The sequence below is a fragment of the Myotis daubentonii genome, chromosome 18, assembly GCF_963259705.1.
Source record: "Myotis daubentonii chromosome 18, mMyoDau2.1, whole genome shotgun sequence".
Lineage (NCBI taxonomy): Eukaryota > Metazoa > Chordata > Mammalia > Chiroptera > Vespertilionidae > Myotis > Myotis daubentonii.
In genome coordinates, this window is record NC_081857.1 from 31,940,759 (window position 1) to 31,967,844 (window position 27,086).

Genomic DNA, 27,086 nt, shown 5'->3' on the forward strand with positions numbered 1-27,086 from the left:
CTCCACCTCTGTCCATGTTTACCTTCCTACTTCTTTGCATTCTCATCTATGAGATGATTGCAGAAAGGCTGGTACTGAAGCTCCTTCTAACATGAGGACATGCTGCAGGGCACTTTTTTCAGGCCCACACACTTGTGAAAAGCAGATTCTGTGTTTTAGAGGACTCGTGTAGTTCATCCCCTTTATGTAGTACCATGAGAAAGGTAGCAAACTGTATGGTACTTGGCAGGTATGCAATAAATGCTTATTTAATTAAAATGAACGTAGGTGCTCTGGCCAGGTGACTCAGTTGGTTGGAGAGTCATCCAGTGCACCAAAAAGTTTTCAGGCTTGATTCCCAGTCAGGGCACATACCTAGGTTTCCGGTTTGATCCCCTGTTGGGGCATGTACAGGAGGCAACCAATCAATGTTTCTCTCTTCTATCAATGTTTCTCTCTCTCTCTCTTTCTTTCTCTCTCTCCCTCCCCCCCCCTTCCCCTTCTCTCTGTAAAAATCAATAAAAGCATACCCTTGGGTGAGGATTAAAAAAAAGGAAGAAAATGAACGTAGGCCAGTAGGCTCACCTAACATGTCTTTTTGCAATAATAATTTACATTTATTGAGACTTCGCTATGTGCAAGATATTATGCTGAAGACTTTTCACATATCATCTCATTTAATCTTCACCACATTTCTATGAGATATTTATTTTTTCCCATTTTACAAATGAAGAAATAGGTTCAGAGAGTATACGAGTCATCTCCAAGTTCATACAATGAATAGGTGGAGGAACCAGGGTTTGAACCTATATCTACCTTATGACAATGCCCTTGCTCTTAACCTTTATATTAGCTTATCTCTGTGTTTTGATTACATTTGGCCATTATGCAAAAATCATGCTTTGTTTTAGGAGTGTTAGATCCATCTAAACACACACACAAAAATGAAAAAATAATAAAAAGAATGCTGTCAGCCAGGAAGAGAAGAAACATATTCTCTGGCCCTTTGAAGGCTCTTTTCTAGACTATAAAAGTAGAAGTTAATGGGCTAAATACAGAAGTAATGTTTTCAGACATGTTCAGAGTAAATTTAGAGTGAACTTTCTTCTGGGGCTTTCTTTTATCCATTGGTAGTCTGGCAGCTTTGGACCTGAATGCTTGGGAAAATGCCACTTATATACATAAAGTATATCAAATATAATGCCTGCGGGAAGCAAACATAGTCAGAAGGCCATAGTAGGCAGGAAGAACCAGCTTTTCTGTACCTTGCCACCAGGTGTGATGATGAAGATGATGACTGATGAAGATAGCAGTTATCATTACTGTCTTCTAGACTAGAAGGTTTTACATGCTTATCTATTTATCCCTCGCAATAACTCCGTAAAGTCAGTATTTTCATTCTCATTTTACAAATAAAGAAATGAAAGCATAGAGAAATTTAATAATTCATCCCAAATTACAGCTTGTAAGTGGCCACTCTAGGATAGAAACCCATGCGGTCTGATGTGAAGGCCCTGCACTTAGCCAGATATATACCACATATGTGGGGTTGATCCGTTCCTATCAGGGCACTCCTTTAGGGGAGCCATCATATCATATTCACCCCAAAGCTGGACAGTGCCTGGGACTTAGCAAACACTTAGAGTGTGTGTTCACAAAATGTTAATGGTCACACCACTGAGCCACACCCATTGCTCTTATAGCCAGCGAGTCCTAGATCAAAGCGACCACACAAAAAGTTTTGTGGTTCCTTGGATGTTATGGTCTTTTTCAGGCATACTCATTTTTTGGAATTATGCTTGTGTTTGTTGCAATGACTGCCTTTCAGACCCCCGGTCTCCACACTGAGATTTTAAAGCCATCTTTGCCCTGCAACTCCAGGGTTCTAGGTCAGAACTTGGAAACCTGTTCCATGGTTCAACTGCTCACAGAACTCTAGCATTCACTCTTTTGTATTCTTTGTGTCTAGATTTCTCTTCTTCTTCTAACCTGCTTAGCATAATAGACAAAAGTATAAACTTAGGAGTTAGAAAGATTTGAGCTAAAATTCCAGCTGTTTTTTCTGGCCGTATTTCTTGGTCAATTATCTAATCCTCCGAACATGTTTCCCAACTTTTATAATGGGAATAGTAATACTTACATTACTTACATCACTGGTGGAGATTACTTAAGATAATTTATAAAATTGTTTAGGATCAACTTAGCATAAATGCTTAGTAAACTGTATAATTATTATAAGTCCCTTTAAAAAATTATAAGTTCCTTTGGCATCTAACAGTGTTTTACACATAGGTGCTCAATCATGTTTGATAAAAATAAATTAGGATCCAACAAGAGGCCTTTAAAGGCAAAATACTACTTCTCTGTCAAAATGGTTGCTTCAGAAGGTAAATCATGATTCGGGTTTTTAAAAATAACACTTTTTCTGAGATATAATTCACATACCATAAAATTCAATCTATTTTATTATTATTGATTTTAGAGGGAGGAAGTGAAAGCAATTGAGAGAGAGAGAGAGAGAGAGAGAGAGAGAGAGAGAGAGAGAAACATTGATGTGATAGAGAAACATCAATAGGTTGCTTCTCCTATGCACCCTGACCAGGATTGAACTCACAACCTTCCGGTGCATGGGATGATCCAAACACTGTTCAGGGGAAATTGTACCTTTTAAAGTGTGCAGTTTAGAGGTTTTCAGTATAATCACAGAGCTATGCAATTAAGTTATTGTTATGATGGTGTCTGTGTCCTTAAGTAAGTTTCCTCACTTCTCAATGTTCCATTTTCCCCCTATAATAGCTATAAGGTATTACTAGTGGCAGGGCACAAGTGGACACATGTCAGATCATTTCTGCTGCAATTCTGGAGAACAGTGTGGCTCTACCAGGGCCTGCACACCATTTGGAAAGGAACCAAAGTGATGGTTTCTAAGGATCACCTTGATGACACCCGCAGCGGTTTTCACCTGCCTGAGTTCTGAGAGGTCATTTGGCCCAAGGAAGCAGAGGCCTGGAGCCCAGAGCTAGTCTCAGCTACACCATTTCTCTGGATGTGGGCCTCGTTCTACTCTTCTCATGATCCTCTGCTCATTCCACATCCACACTGCTCTGGGTTCTCAGGGGTGATCCCACTTGGATTTTAGGCCCAGTTGAGGAAGCTAGTGCGCTATTGGCTACTGGATTGTCTTTAGAGGGAAGCTGTATGTTAGAATGTTAAAAATCGCTATAATTATACCTGTGAAAGTCCCAGATTTTGGATTTTCCACTGGATGTCAGCTGAATTTTATTTTCATGTCACATCCTATTCAAGAGAGACCTTCTTCAGCTTAAGGTCTGTGCCTGTCATAAGAACCAAACATTCTCTCTGTGCTGGAACCACTATATTGAGGTTTCTCAATGAACTCAACTTAGAGCAGATATGTGAGAGTTGATCCAGGAACACTGGTACATATTAAATCTCTCTTTTCTCTAAAAGCAGTTTAGGAAGCTTCTCTTAGCTCACAGTTTGATGAAGTGGGGACAATGTTGACTTTGCAGGAAGACAGATAGTCTTTGTATCACAGCTCCAACATAACCACCTGTAACACCTGGGGCGAGTTTCTAAATGGGAGTCTCTGTTTCCACACCTGTGCAATGAGGATAATGTTAGATATGTGAGCATTAGATGAGGCAATATTAGAATAATGCTCAGCACATGATAAGGGTTCAGTATATTTTATTTTATTTCCTTCCTATTCTCAAATTTAATCTGATTAAGATAATGTTATCAATAAGTTCTAGGGGTGATGATTCCTAGAGATGATTCTTTTAAAATATATATATTTTTAAATTATTTCAGAGAGAGGAAGGGAAAGGGAGACAGAGAGAGAGAAACATCTGTGATGAGAGAGAATTATTGATCGGCTGCCTCCTGCATGCCCCCTACCAGGGAATGAGCCCGCAACTCAGGCATGTGCCCTTGACCGGAATTGAACCAAGGACCTTTTAGTCTGCAGGCCAACCCTCTATCCACCAAGCCAAAACGGCTAGGGCTGGAGATGATTCTTAACACTGTTCCTTTCTGGTAGTTTCTCTTCCTAAGTGAAATCAGAGACCAATGGGTTGAACTGATGTAACCCAGCCCTCAAAGGAGCTTAAAATTTCTGTTATGAAAAGTCCATGAGGAAGATGGAACCACTAGCAATATCAGCTAAGAATGTGCCCACCCCAAGATTCCTTTTTAATTTTGTCACATCATTATTGATATCCAAGTAATGGAGTCTCATAAAGAGACGACTGCTGACATACCCAGGCTTTCAGATTGTATGTAATATGAGGTGTCAGAGACTTGGTCTGTCCATATCTAACTGAGCAGAACCGTGGGACCCTCAGTCACTTGCTGAAATCTACTTAGGGCAACTGAAGACTGGGTCTCAGAAGCTCAAATGGTCCTTGTAGCCACAATATCAATAACCTGTGATGACACTATGAGGAGAGATTGCTCTCTGATGGATTTAGAAACTCACTGACTTGATAAACCTGACTGAAGGGAGAGGAAGTTGGATTAGTACTGGAACTCTAGGATTCTTGAAGATGATCTAGAACTTGATCTAGACAGTTTGCAACCTGTGATTATTAAGGCATCTGATTACAAAAAATCTAGAACCTATACAAAGTAATTTCCCTAAAAGGCTATGAAAATATGTTCAAAATGTTAGGGGGAACTCTCTTTTCACAGCATTTCATATATATGTACTATTGATTTCAGAGAGGAAGGGAGAGAGAGATAGAAACATCAATGATGAGAGAGAATCATCGATTGGCTGCCTCCTGCACTCCCCACACCCAGGCATGTGCCCTGACTGGGAATGGAACTGTAACCTCCTGGTTCATAGGTTTATGCTCAACCACTAAGCCACGGCCGGGCACATTTCATGCTTTTGAGTATCATTATGAGATGAAAATATTGGCATTTAAGCATGAGTTTGAGTTTTGGAATCATTCATAAGCATTTGGAACCAAGTTTGATAAATGAAGAGAATAACTCAGGAGGCTAAAAAAAAGGGGGGGGGTCCATTGTTAAGCATTAAAGTAACCAGACTGTTTCTACTCCAGTGGCTCTCAGTAATTTCTAAGCAGATTTTACATGAACACTTTCTTTGATCCCATGATCCTTCTCATTGTGGGAATGTGCTTTCAGTGGTAAGGCAGTCCAACATTGTGTGGAACAGTACGCTGATGCTAGATCAGGAGTTTGGGCATTAGAGAAACTGTTGAAGATGTATGTATATCACACACACACACACACACACACACCCCTCTACACATACTTCCATATACAGTTAATATACATTATTGAAGATCTAACTTGTAAGGGCTTGTGGTAAGCGCAGTGTCTTCAATGAAATCACATTGGTTTGGGATTATTTACAAGCCTGGAGTTTTCCTTCACTCCTTTTCAATGACCTTGGCACTCTCCTGTTTGAAAGGGTATGGAGGGTCTGTCATTTGGGATTGCCCAGGATGTATTATGCATGCGTGTGCATACACATACACAAATATACATATGAATATACATCTATCCATTCCTAAATCATCATAGTATTTTCACAAGGGACACACTTGCTCTACAATACCCAATCAGGTTGATTTTTCTTGCCAGCTGGATGAAGAGAGAATTGTTAAAAAGTATATCTTGGGCTGCTTAGGATGACATCTTTGAATAGGACTAGAGAGAAACAAATCCTCTATGATTTATAGATATCAGTCTGGGATTTAACTTTAGATTAATTAATTGTATTGATTATTGCCATTATCTATGATAATTTTAATTGTTTTCCCTTTAAAAGTTAATTATGTTTACTTTACTTATGAGTAAAGCCGCTCCACCCATGTGCTAATTCCTTGCCTCTGGCACTAATTTATGGTTCAGAGCTTGGGTCTCCTGGGACTATTTGTTTAAATCACTTCTGAGCATTTGGACTCTCAGAGGAAGGATAGTGAAGTGGGATCTGTGGAAAACCACATTGGCAGTGTCTCAGTTTTGCTTACATGGCAGGTTTTCTTCCTTGAGAACTAATTCTTGAAATAGGGACACTAGATTACCAGCTTAGCAAGATAATTGCAAAAGACAGAGTAATTATTTTATGTCACTGTTATAGGATGACTAAAGTCTCAGAGATTGATGGTGTTCGCTAATCCAGTTGCCCCAGTTTGTACAGGTCAAAGGCACAAGGGCAGAATCTGATGATCCCTGAGGCTCAGGACCCCTGGCCTAGGGAGACTAATAAAGCCCTTTAAGATGTTCAAAGATGACATCCACTCATTTCTGAGATGTATAAGGCTTGAGTGACAGGTGTACTCATGGAGAGTGGGGCTTCTGGGGCCTCTGCTCAAGAGGAGAGGCTATTCTCCAGGGCTTTTCTCACACCTGTCTCCTAAGTCTGGTTCACATAGAAGAATTCAGGGCACACAGAGGATAAAACTCATAAAGGAATATGTTTCTTGACTTCTCCCCCAAAACTAAAACAAAATCTATAGGGAATTTGTTTAGACCAATGATTAAGAACATAAACCTTGGACTCTGACAGATCTGGGTTGGAATTCTGTCTTTGCCACCCACTAGTTATGTGAATTAATATCTGTAAATATGGGGAATTTTCTTCATAGAGTTGTTACAAAGCTTAAAAGGGGTAAGTCAAGTGCCTGGAATAAAACTGCCATTCAATAAGAGATAGGAATTGCTGGTTTTTACTTGAATAAAAAATACCATTTTTTTGCATTTGATTGACATACTATATTTTCTGTGGATAATATCATTGTAAACATTACTCCTACCAGTTTTATTTAGAGAGCTGAAATATGCCAGATGTTGTGCTTTGGTTTAAACAGCATCTCTGAGTGCCTACTAGTATTACTGTACAAAGTAGCCTGTGATTGGTCTGCTTGGAAGAGGGCCTTGGTTCTGGCTCAGTTGGCTGGTGGGTCACATTGGTTAAAGGTGATTAGGGATGCCAATAATCTTGGTGCTATTTATAGTGATGGTAATGATGACACAAACTCTGTTCATAATGGAGGTAGAATTCTCAAGTCAAATGCATTTAATTTGCAGCAGCAGGGCACAGCATAGGCCCTAGATCTGCTTGCAGGATACACAGATGGTCTTATTCTTTTTCTTCCATTCACTCTATGACTGATCTACAGGAGAGAGGAATTTTGGTGTATACTTGTCTTGTTTTTTTAATCTATAACCTTTCTTCTCTGGTTATACTAGCTCCTGGAAGCTCCTTTCTGGTTGTCTGGTTGTTCTTAGCCATCTCATCCTCACCAGGAAGGTTACTCTTCCCATACCTTGAGATCATGGATTCTTTGGGGGGTTTTATAGATAGAAAAATCTTCCTGTCCCTTCTCTTTCATGAAGCCAGAGATTCCTAGCAATCTCTAATGGATTATAGATTTATGAATTTTTCCACTTCCTGCCTCCTGCCTTCCTATCCAATTGAAGTTTGATGGACAAGTAGTACTGAGAAGTTCAGATGGGTCTAAGTCAGCGGTTATCAACCTGTGGGTCGCGACCCCTTTGGCGGTTGAACGACCCTTTCACAGGGGTCGCCTAAGACCATCCTGCATATCAGATATTTACATTACGATTCATAACAGTAGCAACATTACAGTGATGAAGTAGCAACGAAAATAATTTTATGGTCGGGTCACAACATGAGAACTGTATTTAAAGGGCCAGAAGGTTGAGAACCACTGGTCTAAGTGATGACATTTGATGACTGAGGTATGTTCTGCAGCTTTAGAACCTTCCTCTAAGTTCATGTAAAGTTGACCTATCAAGTTTAACTGCTTCTTTCTTCTACAGGCTGAGCAAAGCCAAATTCAATTTAGGTCTTTATACAGAGCCAGAGGCAAGTTGAGTCAAGTGCATATCAAATTCAGATCCTACCTGCTGCAGGACTGGTTCCCTTATTATTAGTTCTACAACCCAGCAATGTGGGGACTAGGCTGAGCTATTTGTCAGACAGCATTGTGATGATAAGGCAGACTGGATCTCTATTTTGAGAATTGTCATGAAGGGAGGGCCCTTTGATATTAATTTAAATATAGATTCGGTGGCCCTCACCCTAGGAAACCCAGAGGTTGGCTACTCTGATCCACATCTGCACCAAACCTATGGCAGAGGACCCCACTTCAACCTTTAGCCAATTGGAAAAGGGAGTGTTACATGTTTTAATTCTTATACCTAGGAAATATTCACAGGAGCTGATGGATATTCTTCTGGACCATTGGAAAAGGAGTAGGAGGAAAAGTGTCAAATATACATCCAGTGATCATTCTCTAGATACAGTGTCAGTAATAGGAGAGCTAACCTCCAAACCCTTTCTATGAAAATATAAAAAATAAATATGATAAGGCAAAGAACACTAGATTATTCCTGAATCATTTCTCTCATACCTCAAAGGCAAATTGTTGGCAAGTCCTATTGATTCTACCTTCAGATAATAACCAGAAACTACGCACTTCTCACCATGTCCATTGCTATCATCCTGGTCCATTTCTTGCCAGTACTATTAGCCTCCTAACTGACATGTCTGCTTCTACTCTTAACCATCTACAATCTGCCAACATAGTTGACAGAGTGAGCATTTTAAAACAGAGGTTTGAGCATGTCATTACTCTGCTTAACATCCTCATGGATAAACTTTCTTTACTCAGCTACCTCATCTATAAAATGGGGTGATAATATGTGCCTTATTTATCTCAAAGAGCTATTCTGAGGATAACATGGAAAAATGATATCCTTACTTACATACATAAAGAAACAAAGCAAGAAAAATCTCTTGTCAAATCATGTGTTGACATGCTTAGAACATATGGTCATTTCCCCTGTTACCTAACTAACATGGTGAACATAAGTGCTGAAGAGTTAGTTGGTTTGAATTCTTGTATTAAGAGGGCTGAAAATTGCGCAGTCCTCTTGAAGAGTCTAAGTTCATCTCATTTTTCTCTTTGGGTCTCTGGGTAGAGGCGCATTGGGACCTTTTCCAGCTGGATGTTTTAGTTGTGTGATGGCCAACTTGTGTGACATAACGCCTAGGGCTGCTGTACTACAAATGCCCAAATGCCATGTTCTAGTGTTCTGTGCTTGGTTACTAATGTCTGTCATGAGCACTTGGCCCAGTACACGGAGACTTCTGCTGATGCACCAGTGCTTGTCTGGCTCTCAGCACAGGCCAGGCCCCTGACCAGCACTCCCACTATTGATTTATTTTCAGTATCTGGAAAATTTTATTTACCAAGGAAATTCAGGCTTCCAGGGCCTCACCAAGGGCCTCACCACTGGTTGAGTTTTCTTCAGTTAAGAGCACAAGGTCTGAGGTCTGAAGTGGGCTAGATTTGGATTTGAGTCTCCTTTCTGCTACTTGGCTATGTCACCCAGGAAAGTGATAGAACCTCCCTGACCTCAAGTTTCCTCAAATGTAAAATTGAAGTTCTTTTATTCAAGTGGCCACTCACACAAAATGTATCTATTAAGTAAGCATACGCTGGGCATTGTGCTAGTTGCTGGGAAAAAATGGTGAATGAATACATGGTCTTTGCCTTCAGGGCATTGAAAGTATAAGAGATAGTAATAATAAATACCTCATCATGTTTTTCTGTTATTCTAAAGTATATGTGTAGTGGATACCTTGGGTCATCTCCTCTGCTGCTACCTTTTCTGAGGACTTCCCATCTTCTTCCAACCCCTATCCAAAGTTATTTGGTTCAGGATATCTGCCTGATTGAAGCTAGGCCAATGAATGCCTTCACTTGAAATTCAGTATTAGCACTTTCCATTCTTAGTTTCTGCTTTAAATGGAGGCAATATAAGCTCCAGAAGTATGAAGAGTTAGGTAGCTTGGGAATTAGGAAAAACAATGTCCAGCAAGGGAGAATAATGAACCTGGGACCAGAGGCATCAAGAATGCTAAAGACAAGTGAAGACAAGAGTCCTGATGGCTGAGACCAATTGCACCCTAGCCCTTGAATCTTTTGACACATACCTAAATCCTTTATTTCTGTAGTAATTGTGCTTAAAATAGCTCTAGCTAGTTTCTATTACTCCCAATCAGTTCCAACACGCTGAAGGCACTCAAAAAGTGGAAGCTTTTATAATTACTGTTCAGAAACATGTAACTTCCCATATTTCTCCTAACTTCCCCCAACCCTCTTGTGCAGAATGTCACTATCTCCCTGATTCTGGTATGTCCCCAAGTTCTGACAGTGTCCTGGAGAGCTTCATCTACATCTCTTATGGAAACATCAAACCTAAACCAAGCATGTCCCAAACAGAACTTCCCTATTCTAGTCTACGCACTTAGCTTCCTGATCTTCTGCCAGAAATAAAATTACTCATTCAGTTGCTCAAAATCCTGTTATTTTGGATTTCTCCTGCTTCCTAATTTTCCACATCCAGTCATTTAACAAGTTGTGTGGATTTTGATTCTAAACACCTTGTGACAAGGTTTGTTTGTCATTTCTCTACCAGAGAGATTAACTCAGTATGGCATGATCTACAGTAGAGAGATGGACTCAGTGGGAGTGGAAAATATCACTAAAACAGCGTTCTAAAGACCCAACAATGAAGTCTTTCTTCAGCCCAATCTAGTATATTACCACTTTCAATTTGGACATAACTGAATTTGTGCAACATCTCAACTCTAGATATCTGCTTATCAATATTCCTTATTCCCATGATTTAAAACACACATTCAAATAGTATTCATTTCCCATAGTATTTACCACTTCTTTTCACTGTATCCTTTTAGCCTCCTATTGAACTATTGGCAAAAGATAAGAGAGTGACTGTACTAGACAATATGATTTTCCTCTCCTGGGAACACTGAACTACTCTATCACTTTTTTAAAGATATATTTGATTTGAAAAAGGAGAAATGAGGGGAATCTGAAGAACTTTGGCCAGACTTATCCTAATATGCTATTCCTGCGTGGAATAAAATATCTTTCTCCCCAGTGATATGTGTAGTCTAACTCCATTAGGAATGGAAATGAAGAGAAATAGACAAGAAATGAATAACTGTATGATATGACAGGTGGTGATAAGAACTGTGGAGGAAAATAAAGCAGAATAAGGAGGATTGGGAGCTACAGTGGGGTGTATTTTATGTAAGGTGTTCAGGGAAGGACTAACTGAGATGACATTTGGGCAAAGGCAAGTAGGTAGTGAGGACTCAAGTCATGCGCCCAGGGGAAGAGTTTTCTAGGCAGAAAAACAAGGGTAAAAATCTCCCCGTGGAGCAAGAAACCAGTATGGCTGGAGTAGAATGAGCAAGAAAGGGGGATGGAAGATGAGGTTAGAAAGGCGGGGAATCTTGTATTATAAAACAGCAATTGGATAGGAAAGTTTTGAGGTGTAAACTAGACCACTTGGCCAGGCACAAATAAAGAAGTTATTTCATGATACAGATTATATATCAGGTGGAGGGGAAGACAGAGAGTGTGCCTAGCAATCTGAGGCTAACACATACTTATTTGCCCCAAATTTGGAATGAAGTAAATGGAATGACAATAAGAATACAACTAGAAGGGAAAGCAGATTTTAGTAAAGAGACAATAAAGTAATTATAGCCATGTGTTCATTATGTGCCAGGAATATATTGAATAATTTAAATGCAATATTTCTTTACTTCTTACTATTATTATCTCTTTTTACAAGTGAGTTATAGAGAAGTTAAGCAGCTTTTCCCAAATCAAACCAGGATTTCACTGCAGAGTCTACACAACAGTAGGCAGCCTCTCTATTCAAAATAAGAGAAAGATGGAGCTGGCCTCCAAAGAAGATTCAGAAACCCAGGTTCTGTACAACTCAAGTAAATTAGGCACCCAGGTGTACCCAGAACGAAGGAGAACTTAATCTGTTATGCTAGACAAGTTGGCCCTTTAAACTCTGACACATCCTACGAATTCGCCAAACTGTGTATACAGGTGGCTTTGGAGTCCATACTACCTGTGGAATGAATGTAAAGAATGGAGCAGTAAAGAACCTTCTTGTTCTCTAAACAACTGGCTACGTATGCCCATGGTGAATCACTACTTAGGAAGGTGTTAAAAAGGATCCATGGTCATCCCCTTGATGTGTTCAAATCCCATACCCCTTGACTGGCCTCATATTAATGAGCGCTGACATAGATGCAGGGTCTTCGTGTGAGATGACAGCATCCAGTGATGCAGGACCCTTGTGGGAATGATGGCACCCAAGGAGAAGCCTGCTATTAAGAATGCAGGAAGCTTTTTAGGGTGATAGGATTCAAGAATCTAAGGAACAGTGTCCGAGATGTCCCCAGCTGTTTTACTGAACAACATTGCCAAGGAAAATAAGGTTGCACGAAGGTCAGAATAATTAGATCTCGTTTTTGTTTTCCCGTTTAAAAAAGGTGGGACAGCTATGTCAACCCTAGGCCTACTGTATATTATCTATCTGGTGTTGATGAGAAAAAGAGAGCCACTATGTGTATCATGGAAATAAGAAATTTAATGTGTGTGTGGGAGGAGCTGAGAGAGTGAAGGTCTCCAGAGGACTAGAGAAAAATTCAGCATGGGAAAGCCCTAGAAGCTATCATGTCTGTCTGCATTGATCTGCTAGGAATGATGGCTTTCTCTTTGCTCCCACCTTCCAAATGTCACATAAGTCTCTTTCACTGGCAGGTTGTAACCTGGAACTATATAGGAAGGGGTTCTGTGTAGTTGTCAGGCTTAGAAAGACAGGGTGGTGGTGATGATGCCAAATTTGTAGCAGATAATGTGGCAGACCTAGTGTAAGATCTCCAAGAATGCAAGGATCGAGTGATCAAGAGAGAAACCCAACTCTTCACTGATGCTGTCCACTTTTTGACCTGCATTCTTTTACCACACTGGTATGAGAATCCCGACTCCTGCTTAGCATCCCTATTTTAAATCAGTGTTACCACCTACACCTTCCTACTATCTATGCACAGAGGAATTATTCAACTTTAGCTTCACTCCAACATGTTTTTCCACCCCCAATAGCTGTTCTAAACTATTACCACTTTATTGAGCTATAAGTCAAACATCAACCTCACTCTCTACTTTTAGAGAAACTAATGATCATTTCTTACTGTCGTGTGACACCTTTAGAAACCTACCTTCTTCTGCACTCCTCCTGATCTCCTTATATTCTCTTTCAGTGGAAAAAGAGTCCCAACTCTGGTTCAAGGCTAATCTTTGGTATCCTGGATCATCTCATCATCTCCCATATTCTCTTGAAACAACTTCCCCTTCTTCTTCTTCTCCTCCTCCTCCTCTTCCTCCTCCTCCTCCTCCTCCTCCTCCTCCTCCTCCTCCTCCTTCTTCTCGTCCTCCTCCTCCTCCTCCTCCTCCTCCTTTTTCTTCTTCTTCTCCTTCTCCTTCTTCTTCTTCTTCTTCTTCTTCTTCTTCTTCTTGTTCTTCCTCTTCCTCCTCCTCCTCCTCCTCCTCCTCCTCCTCCTCCTCCTCCTCCTCCTCCTCCTCCTCCTCCTCCTCCTCCTCCTCCTCCTCCTCCTCCTCCTTCTTCTTCTTCTTCTTCTTCTTCTTCTTCTTCTTCTTCTTCTTCTTCTTCTTCTTCTTTTCTCTCTCTCTCTCTCTCTCTCTCTCTCTCTCTCTCTCTCTCTCTCTCTCTCTCTCTCTCTCTCTCTCCATCCTTCCTCCTCTCTATACATTTTCTTTTTATCCTTAGCATAATGGCATGCTCAGGTCTCTGCCATCTTAAAAATAATTTTTTCCTTGATATCACTCCATTTATTTATTTTCCTGCAGAATTAAGCTTCTTGAAAGAGTAGCCTCCCCTTGACTCTTTCCTCTCCTTCTCATTTTACTATATTCAATTCAGTATGATTTTAACTTCTTTTCCACCACACTTCACAGTATTATTAAAATCAAAGTCACCCTAATTTCTAAATTCAATGGCCATTTTCAGTCCTAACATTTTCTTGGTTCTTTTGTAGCATTTGAACACTTGTCATCTCCATCCTTGATATCATCTTCTCTCTTGGCTGCTGTAATATATCACTACCTCTAATTATCTTATTTTCCCACTCATGTTTGTGTGTGGTTTTGTCTTCTGTCCTTCATGCACATTTTAAATACTGCATTCCCCTGTGTTCTAGCTGAAGCTGTCTTCTTTTCTTTATCTTTTCCCTTTTTATGACTTACTCATATCCATGACTTTGACTGTAACCAGTTTGTTTATCTTCCTTTGTGATTTGATGATTTTTTAATAGTGATATATTTTATTTTCTCTTTATGTTTTTTATATCTGCTATAGGTCTTTTTCCCTTCTGGTTACCATGAGGCTTGTGTAACACTTCTTATTATAATAGTCTCTTTTAAGCTGATAACAACCTAACTTCAATTGCATACAAATATTTTATGCTTTTACTGCCTCCCCTCATACACTTAATATTGATGTCAGAATTTTCTTTTGTATTGTATATGTTCGTTAACCAATTTTTGTTAGTTTTTCTTAATAGTCCTGACTTTGAACTTTTATAGTAGAGTATACATTTATACAACTTAATAATAACAACAAAAAACCCCACAGTCCATACAGTGGTTCTCAACCTTCCTAATGTCGTGACCCTTTAATACAGTTCCTCATGTTGTGGTGACCCCCAACCATAAAATTATTTTCGTTGCTACTTCGTAACTGTAATATTGCTAGTGTTACAAATCGTAATATAGATATCTGATATGCAGGATGTATTTTCATTGTTCGTGACCCACAGGTTGAGAACCGCTGGGGCAGAGGATCTAAAGACATTTTTCCAAAGAAGACATACAGAGGGGCTTATTGGTACATGAAAAGATACATCATCAATCATCAGGGAAATGCAAGTCAAAACCACGAGATACCACCTCACACCTATTGGATTGGTTATTAATGCATAACCCATGGACACAGACAATAGGGGGGTGAAGGCCTGGGGTGGGGGTAGGGGCGGGCTGAGAGAGGTCATTGAGGGAAAAATGGGGCATATGTAATATGAGTTTATTTATTTAATCATCTATTGAAGGACACTTTGGTTGTCTTCATGTCTTGGCCCCCGTGAATAATGCTGCAATGAACATAGGGATCCATGTATCTTTGTAAATAAATGTTAATTTTTGGGGGGTAGATATGCAGATGAGGGGTTGCTGAGTCATATGGTAACTCTATTATTAATTTTTTAAGGAACTCCGGACTGCTTTCCATAGTGACTGTACCAGTTTACATTTCTACCAGCAGTGAATGAGGGTTCCTTTTTTCTCACAACCTCTCCAACACTTTACATTGCTTGTCTTATTGGTAATAGCGATCCAAACAGGCATATGGTAGTATCTCATTGTAGCTTTGATTTGCATTTCCCTAATAGCTAGTGAGTTGAGCATCTTTTCATATATCTGTTGTAATTTGTGTGTCTTCTTGGGAGAAGTGTCTGTTCAAGTCCTCTGCCCATTTTTAAATTGGATTATTTTTGTTGTTATTATATATATATATTTTTTAGATATCAACTCCTTATCAGAGCTATTATTTGCAAATATCTTCAACCATTTGGTTGTTTGCCTTTTTGTTTTGCTGATGCTGTGCAGAAGCTTTTTAGTTTGATGTAGTCTCATTCATTTATTTTTGCTTTTACTTTGCTTGCCTTTAAAGTCAAATTCATAAAGTTTTCTCTAAAACCACAGTCCATAAGGTCAGTACCTGTATTTTTTTACGTAATTTATTGTTTCAGGTCTTATATTTAAGTCTTTATCCATTTGAGTTAATTTTTGTACATGGGGACAAACAGCAGTCTAGTTTCATTCTTTGGCATATGGATTTCCAATTTTCTCAGCACTATTTATTGATGAGGCTTTCCATAAGAAAAGATGAAATACTGCCATTTCGATAACATGGATGGATCTTGAGACTATCATGCTAAGTGAAATGAGTCTGACAGAAAAAGTCAAGAACCATATACTCATATGTGGGATATAAAACTGAAAGCAACACGTGAACAAGAAGACAAACAAAAACTCATAGACGCAGACAACAGTATGTGGTTACCAGAGGGAAAGGGGGTCAAATACATCCTGTCAGAAGGAGACTTGACTTTGGGTTCTAAACACACAAAGCAACATACAACTGATGTACTATAGAATTGTACACTTGAAACCTATATAATTTTATTAACCAGTATCACCCCAATAAATTTAATAAAAATAGAACTTTAAAAAAACCTGGAAAAGTTTAGCATAGACAAATTTTATTGTCAGCTCTTGGATCTAGGGAGAGGTGAGGGTTGCCATTCTGTGTTAGGGGGATGAAAGGTGCCTCCATTTGTTGGAAGGTCAGATTCCTTTTTGAAGGTGTGTGGGTTTGGTGCTTGTGGCATGCCACTGAACTGGATAATTTGATTGATTTCAATAGACATCACAAATCACAACAGAGCCACTACAAGCCCCACATCCACCCAGGAGAGGTGCTTATATAAGGATGGGGGCAGGGGAGCAGAGATTAAGTCAGCAGCTTAATCTGATGGCAAAACTCTAGAGAGGAAGCAGAAGACCAGACCTCTTAAGTGAGAGAAAACAGGTCATGGGTGGAAAACCATAAACCTGTGGTTTACCTCAGATTGTGGCATTGCTGCTTAATTTGGGATAAATAAGGCCCTGTGTTATGTTAAGGTGTGACTTAATCTCTCATTGATTGTAGGTAAGGCAGTATAATTAAATTTTACAACATCCACTCATAGAACAAACAAACACTTCAACAATAGGCATGGCTACTGATATTATCACAAAATAGATGGTAATTAGAGCAATGAGTTCCCGGCTGGTGTATCATGGAAAATGGAATGGATTTTAGCCCTCCCCATTATAAGGGCAGCTACGTGTTTGTTGTAAGTGACAGGCAGTGGAAATAATCCCAGATGAAAGGGCAGAGGGTGCTTTGGGAGGGAGAGGTTGCAGCTATGGTGAGTAGTTGCATTACAAACACATCTCTCTCTGCATCAGAGAATGAGGCCCCAATAGCCATTTTCAGGCTTGATGGTGGCTGTGGTGGAGCCACCTGGAATCATGCCACGACTATGGTAGTTTAGGGGGGCCCACTGCAGCGGCGTGGGCTTTTGCACACTGAGCTAGGATTCTTTGGCCATTTCAATATTCCATTATATCTATTAATTTTGTGTGAGCTCCTTGATGAAGAGATTAGGTCTGGTTCATTTTATAATACACCCATCACAAAATTAGTGCTCAGTAAAGTCATAGTAATATACAAATAACCATGTAACATACCAGTAATTTTTATTAGTAGCAATTGTTTATATTTGGGACAAGGATTAAAGATAAAGTAGCTTTCAGCCTGAGTATGGGAATTTGCCTCTGTGGATGGTGACTTTCCCTTGGAAGAAAAAAGAACCCAAATGAAGAGTATGTCACGATGTATGATGACCATATCATAAAATAAAAAATCCCCTGATTTTTCTGCTGGTGGCCCAGATTGTTGTAGTTTGTTAAAGGCTCCTCTCTAAGTCGGCTGCAATAGTTGAGGCACTACGTGATGACTGGGTCCTCCCCAGCCACACACCACCCTCCATTCCTCTGCATGAGTCTTATGGAAAATAAGCCAATTAGAGATATACTCCCTTCCCTCTTCTTAGGTAACAGCCTAATACTAGAGGGAGAGAGATGGACCAGTAAGACACTGATTTTTCCCTGATACACAGGATGGGGGCTTGAGAGAGAAGGGGGGCGGTGTTATGTGGGTACATTTAAAACAATACTGTGACAGTCCTAATCCGTACGTTTTCTTTGAGATGGAAATCCCCATGGTTGAGCCATGGCCCAGAGCAGCTGCTAAAAGCTACAATTATCCTCATAGAAAGGAAGTCCAGCCCGTAAGAATCTTCTATACTGGGTCAAGGTTGGGCTGACTGATTAGTACCATGTGTCTCTCCTCCTAATTCAAACATCCTTTGCTTATAAATGGCTGACCTTCAAGAATGCTTCATTCTGTTCTTAACATATTTTTAATGTTTATCATGCCATGTGCCAGACATACATATACTTTTATATATATGATTTCTCTATCCTCATAAGTACTGTGAGGAAATACCATTATTTTCTCCACTTTTCAGGTGTGATAACTAATACAGGTACCTTGATCAAGAGCACACCTCATGTAAAGTGCACAGCTAAGGTTTGAACCTTGGCAACCTCACTCCCTAAACACTGGGTCTCAGCCATCAAATGCTACTGACATGGGATGCTCTTAATCACTGAGAACATCCCATGGAAACATGTTTGCATAATCATACATGTTTGCATAACCATGCATGTTTGCATAATCATACATGTTTGTGTAATGTTTATATATATGTATACATAAATATAATTTGCATAGAAGTATTATTTATATGTTTGCAAATATATAACTTATAGATATAATTTGCATATACAAGATGGGGCAAAAGTAGTTTTACAGTTGTGAGTACTCGAAACAGTTTATCCCGGTATTATTACTAATGTATTATTTTCCATAAAAACAACTGTAACCCTACTTTTGCCACACCCTGTAATTTTCACATATAATCATAGACATACATTGTCATATATATATTTACATGGTAATTTACATATAGAAGCGGTCTGGAATTAAATAACTGGTTATTTGGGGGTCAAGAGTATTGGTGTTTATTGTATTCATCTGTTTGCTTTATAATAAACATGTAATGACTTGAAACTAAATTTTCTTAAGAAAAAAGATTTATTTTTCTTTATTTAAAATATATTTTTTATTGTTGATAGTATTACAGATATCTCCCATTCCCCTCCTCCCCCCCCTTTACACTCCTCCACCCAGCCCCTACCCACGCCCCAGGTCTTCACTACCCTATTGAAGATTTATGTTTCTTTATTTAGGACATTTAAAAATATGCATTGACTGAGTTCCTGCCCACTTAGTACAGGATTATGCAAAGCCCTCACAGAACCTGGGTCCAGAGCGGCGCCTGGCTGTCTGGTTGCAGTACTGGTTTATTTATTTTTTTCTAGAAAGGAGAGTGGAGGTTTCCAAAGGCGTGCATTTCTGTATGGGCCCAAGGACACCTCTCCACCGAGCATTCCTCTTACAGTTGGCTCCATTTTATCTCTGTGATGTCAGCTGTTTTTCAGAGAATCCCCAGATAAACTAGAACAAATGAACTCTCCACATTTTGCCAAGAGCTGTGGGCCTCAAAACTGCCCCAGCTCCTGCGAATGAGGAGCCTCTTCTGCAGGAGAGCTATCTGTTCAGCACTTTACAGTCAGATTCGGGGGCCCCTTTCAGCCTTGTCTGTTTCAATAGGCCCCACTCTCTAATCCTCAACCCCTCCATAGTTACTGGGCCTGTGGCTCTGCAAGCTCCTCACCACTCAGGCAGACAATGGAATCAAAGCCATTTGGCTGCTTTTTTCTTAGTTTTTCCCCTGTTAAATGGAAATATGTAAAAATAGGGTGTATCCCACTCCAAACTTAGTGCAATTCCAAGCAATGCGGAGAAGAGAGCCACCATTTGCTAGTTGTAGCTCATGTACAAATGGGGAGCACTGAGAACGCTCACACAGAGCCGAGTGACCTGCATCAGTCCTGGGAGATGACTCCACAGTGTTCTTGTAAGTGGCCAGGACAAAGGTGGACCACAGCCTGGTCTCAGGACCCCCAGGAGAGGTGTACAGATTGCTGTTTTCTGTCTTGAGAAGGGAGAGCCAAGGGGTGTTTACCTCCCTGCTTCTCCACGAGGACTGCTCCAGAAAGGAACTTTGCCACGCGAGACCAGCAGGCACCCATAGGGCCATCTCTGCCCAGTAGAGCCAAAGCCTGGCAAGAGGTCTAGCTCTATTGGGGCATCAAGGCAGGGCCTGTCCCAAACCAGATGCTGAGAGACCATTTGTTAGCAGGAGTGGCTCTGTGAAGGGCATCTCTAAAACAAACATACACATAGCAACCCCTCCTCCCCCCACTATCAGCCCTGTGGCTCAGAGCAGCCTGTGGTGGGTCGATACTGAGATTTCAGGGCCCCTTCCTGCAGGTGCTGCTTGCCCAATGCCACACTGGCCTTCCCTGGGCTGATACCACTTCCCATTCCAGCAGAAAGATTCACTGCAGTAACTCCACCACCACCAGGGGCAGCAGTGCAGTATGCAGGCACACCTCAGACATTGTGGATTCAGTTCCAGTCCACTGCAACAAAGTGAATATCGCAATAAATTATATTTTTAAGTGGTCTGTAGACACATTTTAATATGTTGGGTATGATGCAGAAGGATTATACTTCTGTCCTTCAAAAATAAATCTGAATTTTGAAAACTACTCCAGAGGTGATTCTTACAGTAAACCAGAGTTGAAAGGTTCTGCGCCATAACTTCATATCCAGAGAGTGAGGCATCATGACCGGTCAGGGCTGGCATGGAAGAGAAGGTGGTGGAGGGAAGCTCAGGGCTTCTGGCTAAGCTCCTGATAACATACACCTTTCCTGTCCCCTACTCGGTCCCTGCAGTTTTATTCCACTTATTGGCAACCTGAAGTCAGCCTTCCTCTCTGCCCTTACAGGTTAACACTCCAGAACTAGAGGTCATGAAAGACTGAGAATAGCTTTACCTACTTCATTCCTACTTGTCCTTTAAGGGCATTACAAAAACAACCTCTTCTAGCTGAAACCTTTCCTGATCCATCCCTGCTAAGTATAAAAGTATGATATCTCCTCTCTTCGACTCTTTTTAAAAATGTATGTATATTTTTATTGATTTCAGAGAGGAAGGGAGAGGGAGAGAGAGAAAGAAACATCAATGATGAGAGAGAATCATTGATCAGCTGCCTCCTGCATGCCCCTCACTGGCATGCCCTTGACTGGAATTGAACCTGGGACCCTTCAGTCCGTAGTCTGACGCTCCATCCACTGAGCCAAGCCATCTAGGGCCTCTCTTCGACTCTTTATAACTCTTGGAATCTCGTGGAATATTTTCTCAAGTGGATGCTCTTCAAGGGTAGGGACCATGTGTAGTTCATCATCACAGCCCCGTGGCCCTTTGCCTATCGCGTCAATAGTGATTGAAGGGGACACAGAGCCCAGCTCCTTAGATGGGTTTTATTGATGCACCAGGATAGGTGGGGTGGTGGACAGAGGGCAGAGAGAAAAGCAATTCTGAAAACTCCATAAGCTGAAGAACATTCGGTAAAAGGGATGACTTGTTCTGTGTCTTCCTGCTGCTGAGATGGTCTGCACAGCAGAGCAGGTGAGAGAGAAGAGTGTAGGAGAGAAAGCACCTTGCAGAAATGGCCTCACTGAGAAAGACCTAAGAGAGAGGCACCATGATTAAGATCTGATGTTCAGGGACATGCCAGCCGGACTGGCCAGGGAAGCATAAGCCAATGCCTCTCCAGCTGTCTTCTTCTGGCACTGGGCACTGGGATCCAGGGCTGGGACGCTCATGGCTTGTTGCTTGTGAAGTATGAATACAGCCCCCTGGCTGTGAGCTCTCGCTTCCCTTCTGGCTGGGCGCTGTGCAGGCTGCCCTGGTCCTGCCTTCCAATCACTGTGTCCCTTGTCTGGTCATCAACCCACTCCTCCTTGACCAGGGGCTCTCTTTCATCCTGCCCTCCTGTCCCACTGCTCCCTGAGTGAGTGTTGCTGCCGTCCTGTGTGCCTGTTGGGGTGCTGATCCCAGCCTGGGCTTGACCTCCTGGCACGATCTCTTCTGCCTCACAGCTGCCTGACTGTGTCTGGGTCTGTCCCTGTCCTCTAGCCCCTGTCTGGCTCCTGTCCTGCTGGGTGGTCTGGGTGTGTGACCCTGTCTGTGTCTGAATGTGCCCTCCCGTGGCTACCTGGCTCATCTGGTTCCTGTCTTGACTGTGGGTCTCAGTCCCTGTGGTCTGGCCATAGGTGGACTCTTGAGACTGGGTGCTGGTGCTTCCTGTCTGATGGCCCCTGCCCTGCTGGGTGTGTGACCCTGTCTGTGTCTGAACGTGTCCTCCAGTGGCTACCTGGCTCATCTGGCTCCTGTCTTGAGTGTGGGTCTCAGTTCCTCTGGTCTGGCCATGGATGGACTCCCGTGACTGCGTGCTAGTGCTTCCTGTCTGGTGGCTCCTGCCCTGCTGGGTGTGTGACCCTGTCTGTGTCTGAACGTGCCCTCCTGTGGCTACCTGGCTCATCTGGCTCCTGTCTTGAGTGTGGGTCTCAGTTCCTCTGGTCTGGCCATGGGTGGACTCCCGTGTCTGGGTGCTAGTGCTTCCTGCCTGGTGGCTCCTGTCCTGCTGTACGGTCTGGGTGTGTGACCCTGTAGGTATCTGATCGTGTCCTCTAGTGGCTACCTGGCTCATCTGGTTCCTGTCCCACTCCATGGTTTGGGTGGCACCTGTCTGGGTCTGAGTTATGGTGCCAGTAACAGTCCCACGTGTCTGGTGGGCTCTGTTCTGTTCTCTAGTCTGTGACTGTCTCTCCGACACCCACTCACTGGTCTGATGACTCTGGTCTTCTCCCACTCTCTGGTTTGGCTCCACGTGCCCCCTCGCTTGTGTCTGCTGGCTCTCTCTCTTCTGTCTCTGGGATGCGTGCTGCCCCTCCCGGTGACTGACCTGAGAAGAGCTGATGTCCGGCCCCTGGGTGTGTGCCCCAGCCCCGTCTTGCCCTCTGGAAGCCTGCCTGCCCTGGCCACCACTGCTCCCCTCATGACGCTGTCCTTCCCCACCGCCTCCCACTTCTGTGACACTTCTCTGTCCTTCTCCCAGCTCTGCTGAGGCCCCGCGGGGGAAGCTTCCAGACTCTTGAGGTCCACAAGCTCCCTCAGGACCCTCACTCAACGTCTTAAAACAGGCCTGTGCGACTTTAAACACCAAGACCAGGAATTCCTTGAATTCTACGGTCCCTGTGTGGTCTTCATCCAGCAGGCGCAGGACCTGATCCACGGTGGCTGGGTCGTGGGGTTTCTGGGGAGAAGATCAGGCAAAGTCAGCAGCCCTCCCAGCTCAGCTGCCAGGACCCCACCCCCGAACCTAGAGCCCACCTGCTCTGCCCCGAGCCCCCTTCCCATAGGGTTATAGCAGCATGAACACAAAATCACTTTCCTTTTTCAGTCCTGTCTCGCTCCCTCGTGGGTAGGAAACACCTTTTATTTTGTATCCTCTGTGTCTGGCATGATTTCTGGCCCACAGGGGAAGTGAATGACGATTTCATGAAGAATGAATAAATGAATGCATGCGGAGTGATTCTCAGGGCTGTCTTCGGGCCCTGGGCCCCGGCACTGAGGCCACATTCTCACCAAGAGAAATAGGGTGGGAACCTGGCTCCGGGGGAATTCTGTGAGATCCTTATTGAGGCTCAGGTGTTTCCCCAACTTAGGGGGTTGCGTGTCCCCAGGCACCACAGATTGCCCTGAGCAGGTGGATGCAGCACCCTGATACACCCACACATCCCTGTCCCCAAGACCTTGACCATCCCAGTGCTTTAGCTGTGAACCGAAGGCAGGAAAGGCAGGGAGGTGCACCTGGGTTTGGTTTGCTCTCCCAAACTTCCTTGCTGATGTGAGCACTCAGCTAATGTTTTTGAGCAAATGCTGTGTACAAGGCACGGAGCTGAGCTTCTCATGGATGCTTATTAATGGATGACTAAATCTCTGCCAGACAGAGTAGATGATCACCATAGCAGATTTAAGAAGTAGCAGAAGTAGCAATTCTTTTTATTTCTAGAATATTCCAAGGCTGTGTTTCTCCCTGAGCTGTCCCATTAGAGTCCTTTCACCTTGTCTTCCAATTTGAATCAATCGAAGTCAAGGTATTTTCTCTAAGGATCTGGTCTGTCAACTCCAGTGGCTGTCCCTTGTTCCCTCCTGTTTCTCTGCCTGCACAGCCTCCGGTAGGACCTGTGGCTTGGATCTAGAGCAGCCGTGGGCAAACTATGGCCCTGACCCGTTTGAAATGAATAAAACTAAAAGAAAAAAAAAGACCGTACCCTTTTATGTAATGATGTTTACTTTGAATTTATATTAGTTCACACAAACACTCCATCCATGCTTTTGTTCCGGCCCTCCGGTCCAGTTTAAGAACCCATTGTGGCCCTCGAGTCAAAAAGTTTGCCCACCCCTGATCTAGAGGCTGCCTCCTTGGGTTCCTGGGGCCAAGGGTCTGGTCTGCAGACAAGCCATCTTCACTCTCCCCTGAGCCCCTCCCCATCTGGCTGGGCCCATCATACCACGATGACGTCAGCAAACTCCTGCTCCAGGAGCCTTTTCAGTTCCCCCCGACTGAGCACCATGCAGTTGCCCTCTGTCCTGGCGTAGCGTTGGAAGGTGTAGATGATCCCATTGATGTTTTGCAGTAATTGAGGCATCTTGGTAGTCAAGCTGGAGAAAGAAGAAAAGCCCCGGGGGCTCCGGAATCAACCCCCGTGGTTTCCCTGGGAGCACTCCTGCTTCAAGTCCTTTCCCTGTGTGTGGGCTCTGCTTCTGGTCTTGGTTGTCTTCCTTTCCTTCATAACGTATTTATGGAGGGGACGCAGGGGCACATGGTGGTTAGAGGCAGGCTCCTGGGTCAACTGCCACCTACCCAGCAGGGGAGCTAGGGCAGGTTGCTTTGCCTCTAGTGCCTTAGTTTACTCACCATGAAATGAAGGCAATACTAGTATTTACTTTAGAGGATTAGTTTGCAGATTAAGAGAGATGATTCATTTAAAGCACTTGATAGATGCTGGTTTGTTCAAAATGTTACCTATTAAATATCATTATACACATATGTTTGCATACGTCTCTATATAGTCTACTGCTCACTAAGTACTTTCATATGCATTCTCTCTCTCTCTCTCTCTTTCTCTCTCTCTCTCTCTCTCTCTCTCTCTCTCTCTCTGTCTCTCTCTCTCCCCCTCTCTCCCTCTCTCCTCACTCTTTACATCATCCTTATTATCTCTACCTTTTATAGGTGAGGGAGCAGGCAGTGAAGTTGATTTGCCCAAGGCCACACCGCTTGTAAGAAATCCTAGAACCCATGTCTCCTGAACTCAAATGCAATGACCTTCGAGACTCTGCCCTCTGGACAGCCTATCTAGCCTGTCTCTGCCTGTCACAGGCTGAAAGAGTCCTGCTGGGAACACCAACCGGCAGTACTAGTAAGTACGTATGTGAGTCAATTCCTGCCTCAGGTAGGGGCCAGGCAGGAACCTGAGGGCCCCACTCTACCCTTCTTTACTGCCCTTCAGGAAGGTGTCCGGCAAGAGGCTAGCCACCACCTGTGGGGACAGCGGAGGAGGGGTGCTCTGCCTGGTTGGAAGTCTGCCTGTTCTGAGAGTCCTGGTTTCTCTGGATGTGAGCTCTGTCCTCCGCGATGGGACCTGTCAGCCTGCTCAGAGGTATGTGGCTCCTTCAAGCCCGTAACCTTGGTGGCCTGTGAGGAAAGGTTCCCAACTGAAGGGAGATATTTTATTCTCATCCGCCAGGGGGGTGGGCTCAGGCGGAAGTGGGTTCTGGGTGTGGCTGGATGGGCAAGAGGCAAAGAGACCGGGAGGTGCAGAAGCAGAAGCCTCAGGGAGGCCCCAGGGAGGAGATGGTGCTGAGAGGCAGGGTTCAGGTGCAGGGGGAGATGGACTGGTGGGGGAGGGGCGCTGTGGAGATGGAAAGGACAGGGCGCAGGAAGAGGAGGGCCTGACAAAAGAGGGGAGGGAAAAAGGAAGGAGTCACGGTGGCTCTTCAGGAAGTGTCCTTTCTACCATCTGGCAGCCAAAAATTCAGACTGTTTTCTCGTGTACATCACAGCACAAAACTCAGAACATTGCACCTCTACAGAGACAAGAACAGATCCTACTTTTTGTTTTTTATTTTGTTTTTAACCCTATGGCCGACCTCAACCACTGACTATAAGCAGGAAAAATATTGAGATGGCCTTTTAGTTACACTTCAGATCTCTTAGAATAAATCCACAAATTCATCTTGCCTAGGTATTGCCCTGGAGTCAGAGCCCCTTGTTCCCTGAGAAGGTTCAACCCCATTGTCTGGGTTGGCAGAAGTACCATAACCTGATTCTGGTCTCACACACCCTGAGCATCGCCAAGAAGCTTCCACAACTTTAAGAACTAGAGACCTCCCTGGTTGGTGTGGCTCAGTGGTTGAGCATTGATCTATGAACCAGGAGGTCATGGCTCTCACGCTCGATCTTCAGTAGGGGGCGTGCAGAAGGCAGCCAATCAATGATTGTCTCTCATCATTGACGTTTCTGTCTCTCCCTTTCCCTTCCTCTCTGAAATCAGTAAAAATATATATTGAAAAAATAAAAGAATAAGAGACCTGGGCTGATCCAGGAAGGCATGTGGGTGGTCTTGTTGCTGCTGCCAACACAGTGTCCCAGTGAGAGGCACTGCTGCCCGGCCAGTGCGGGGAGGAAAGTGCCCTTTCCCCCGTGCACTGGTTTGCCGGAGGCCCAGTCAGAGCGGACACTTCCCGCCCACAGCCCTGGTTTTATGAGGTCAGATCATCAAGAACTGAGAGTGAGAAAGAGGTTCCTGAGGAGGGCACTTACCTAATGCACAGGCAGGGTGAGGCAAGTGGCTGCTGAGCGGTGTGTGCAGTGCCAGGTCAGCGGCAGGAGCCTTTTATTGGGGATTTAATTGAGTTAGCGCGAGGGTTTGGACAAGATGCCCCACCCCATTGAAAGGCTTGATTCACCCAAGGCTCAGCCAAGCCCCACCTTTCTCCCGTTTTACCTGCTGACACGTGGCTGTGTTGGCCTAAGGATCTGACCCCTTCTACCACGTGTGGAGCCCTCTCTCAGCCCTCATCTCTCCCGGGTCTTCTCATGACAGGGAGGCTCCTGTCCCATGTGATGGGCTCAGCACTGCTCAGCACGGGTGGGTCCTGGGGAACATTCTTGGTCTCTGTGTCACTGCAGAGTCATGGGGATTTTATTTTTTATACAAACATTCAAGAACATTGATCTGTTGAGGATTATCCTTTTCAAAGTGGTGGCTTTGGGAAGCTATACATGTTTTTTTCTGGGGATGTCATTATTTAGAGCATTCTTGGAATTCTTGTTTTGGAATTGCTTTTTATACCCAGTTTATGAGACATGCAAGGAGTCCAATCTCATTTCTCT

The 27,086-nt window shown here is 43.2% G+C and overlaps 1 protein-coding gene across 1 annotated transcript; it reads right to left on the bottom strand.

Annotated features, from left to right (window-relative positions):
* Positions 1-21,088: 21,088 nt before the first annotated feature.
* On the bottom strand, positions 21,089-26,635 carry CRNN (cornulin). Its single transcript, XM_059673681.1, has 3 exons — positions 26,514-26,635; positions 24,202-24,352; positions 21,089-22,940 (listed from the first exon to the last, which is right to left on the bottom strand). The coding sequence occupies exons 2-3, from the start codon at positions 24,337-24,339 to the stop codon at positions 21,444-21,446; spliced, it is 1,635 nt and encodes a 544-aa protein (XP_059529664.1). The 5' UTR covers positions 24,340-24,352; positions 26,514-26,635; the 3' UTR covers positions 21,089-21,443.
* Positions 26,636-27,086: the final 451 nt, after the last annotated feature.

Excerpts from the sequence above, each read along its gene's own strand:
- CRNN (XM_059673681.1), bottom strand. The coding sequence starts at position 24,339 with ATGCCTCAATTACTGCAAAACATCAATGGGATCATCTACACCTTCCAA. Across the intron at positions 22,941-24,201 it reads AGTTTGCTGACGTCATCGTG|AAACCCCACGACCCAGCCAC; the intron begins GTATGATGGGCC and ends TCTTCTCCCCAG.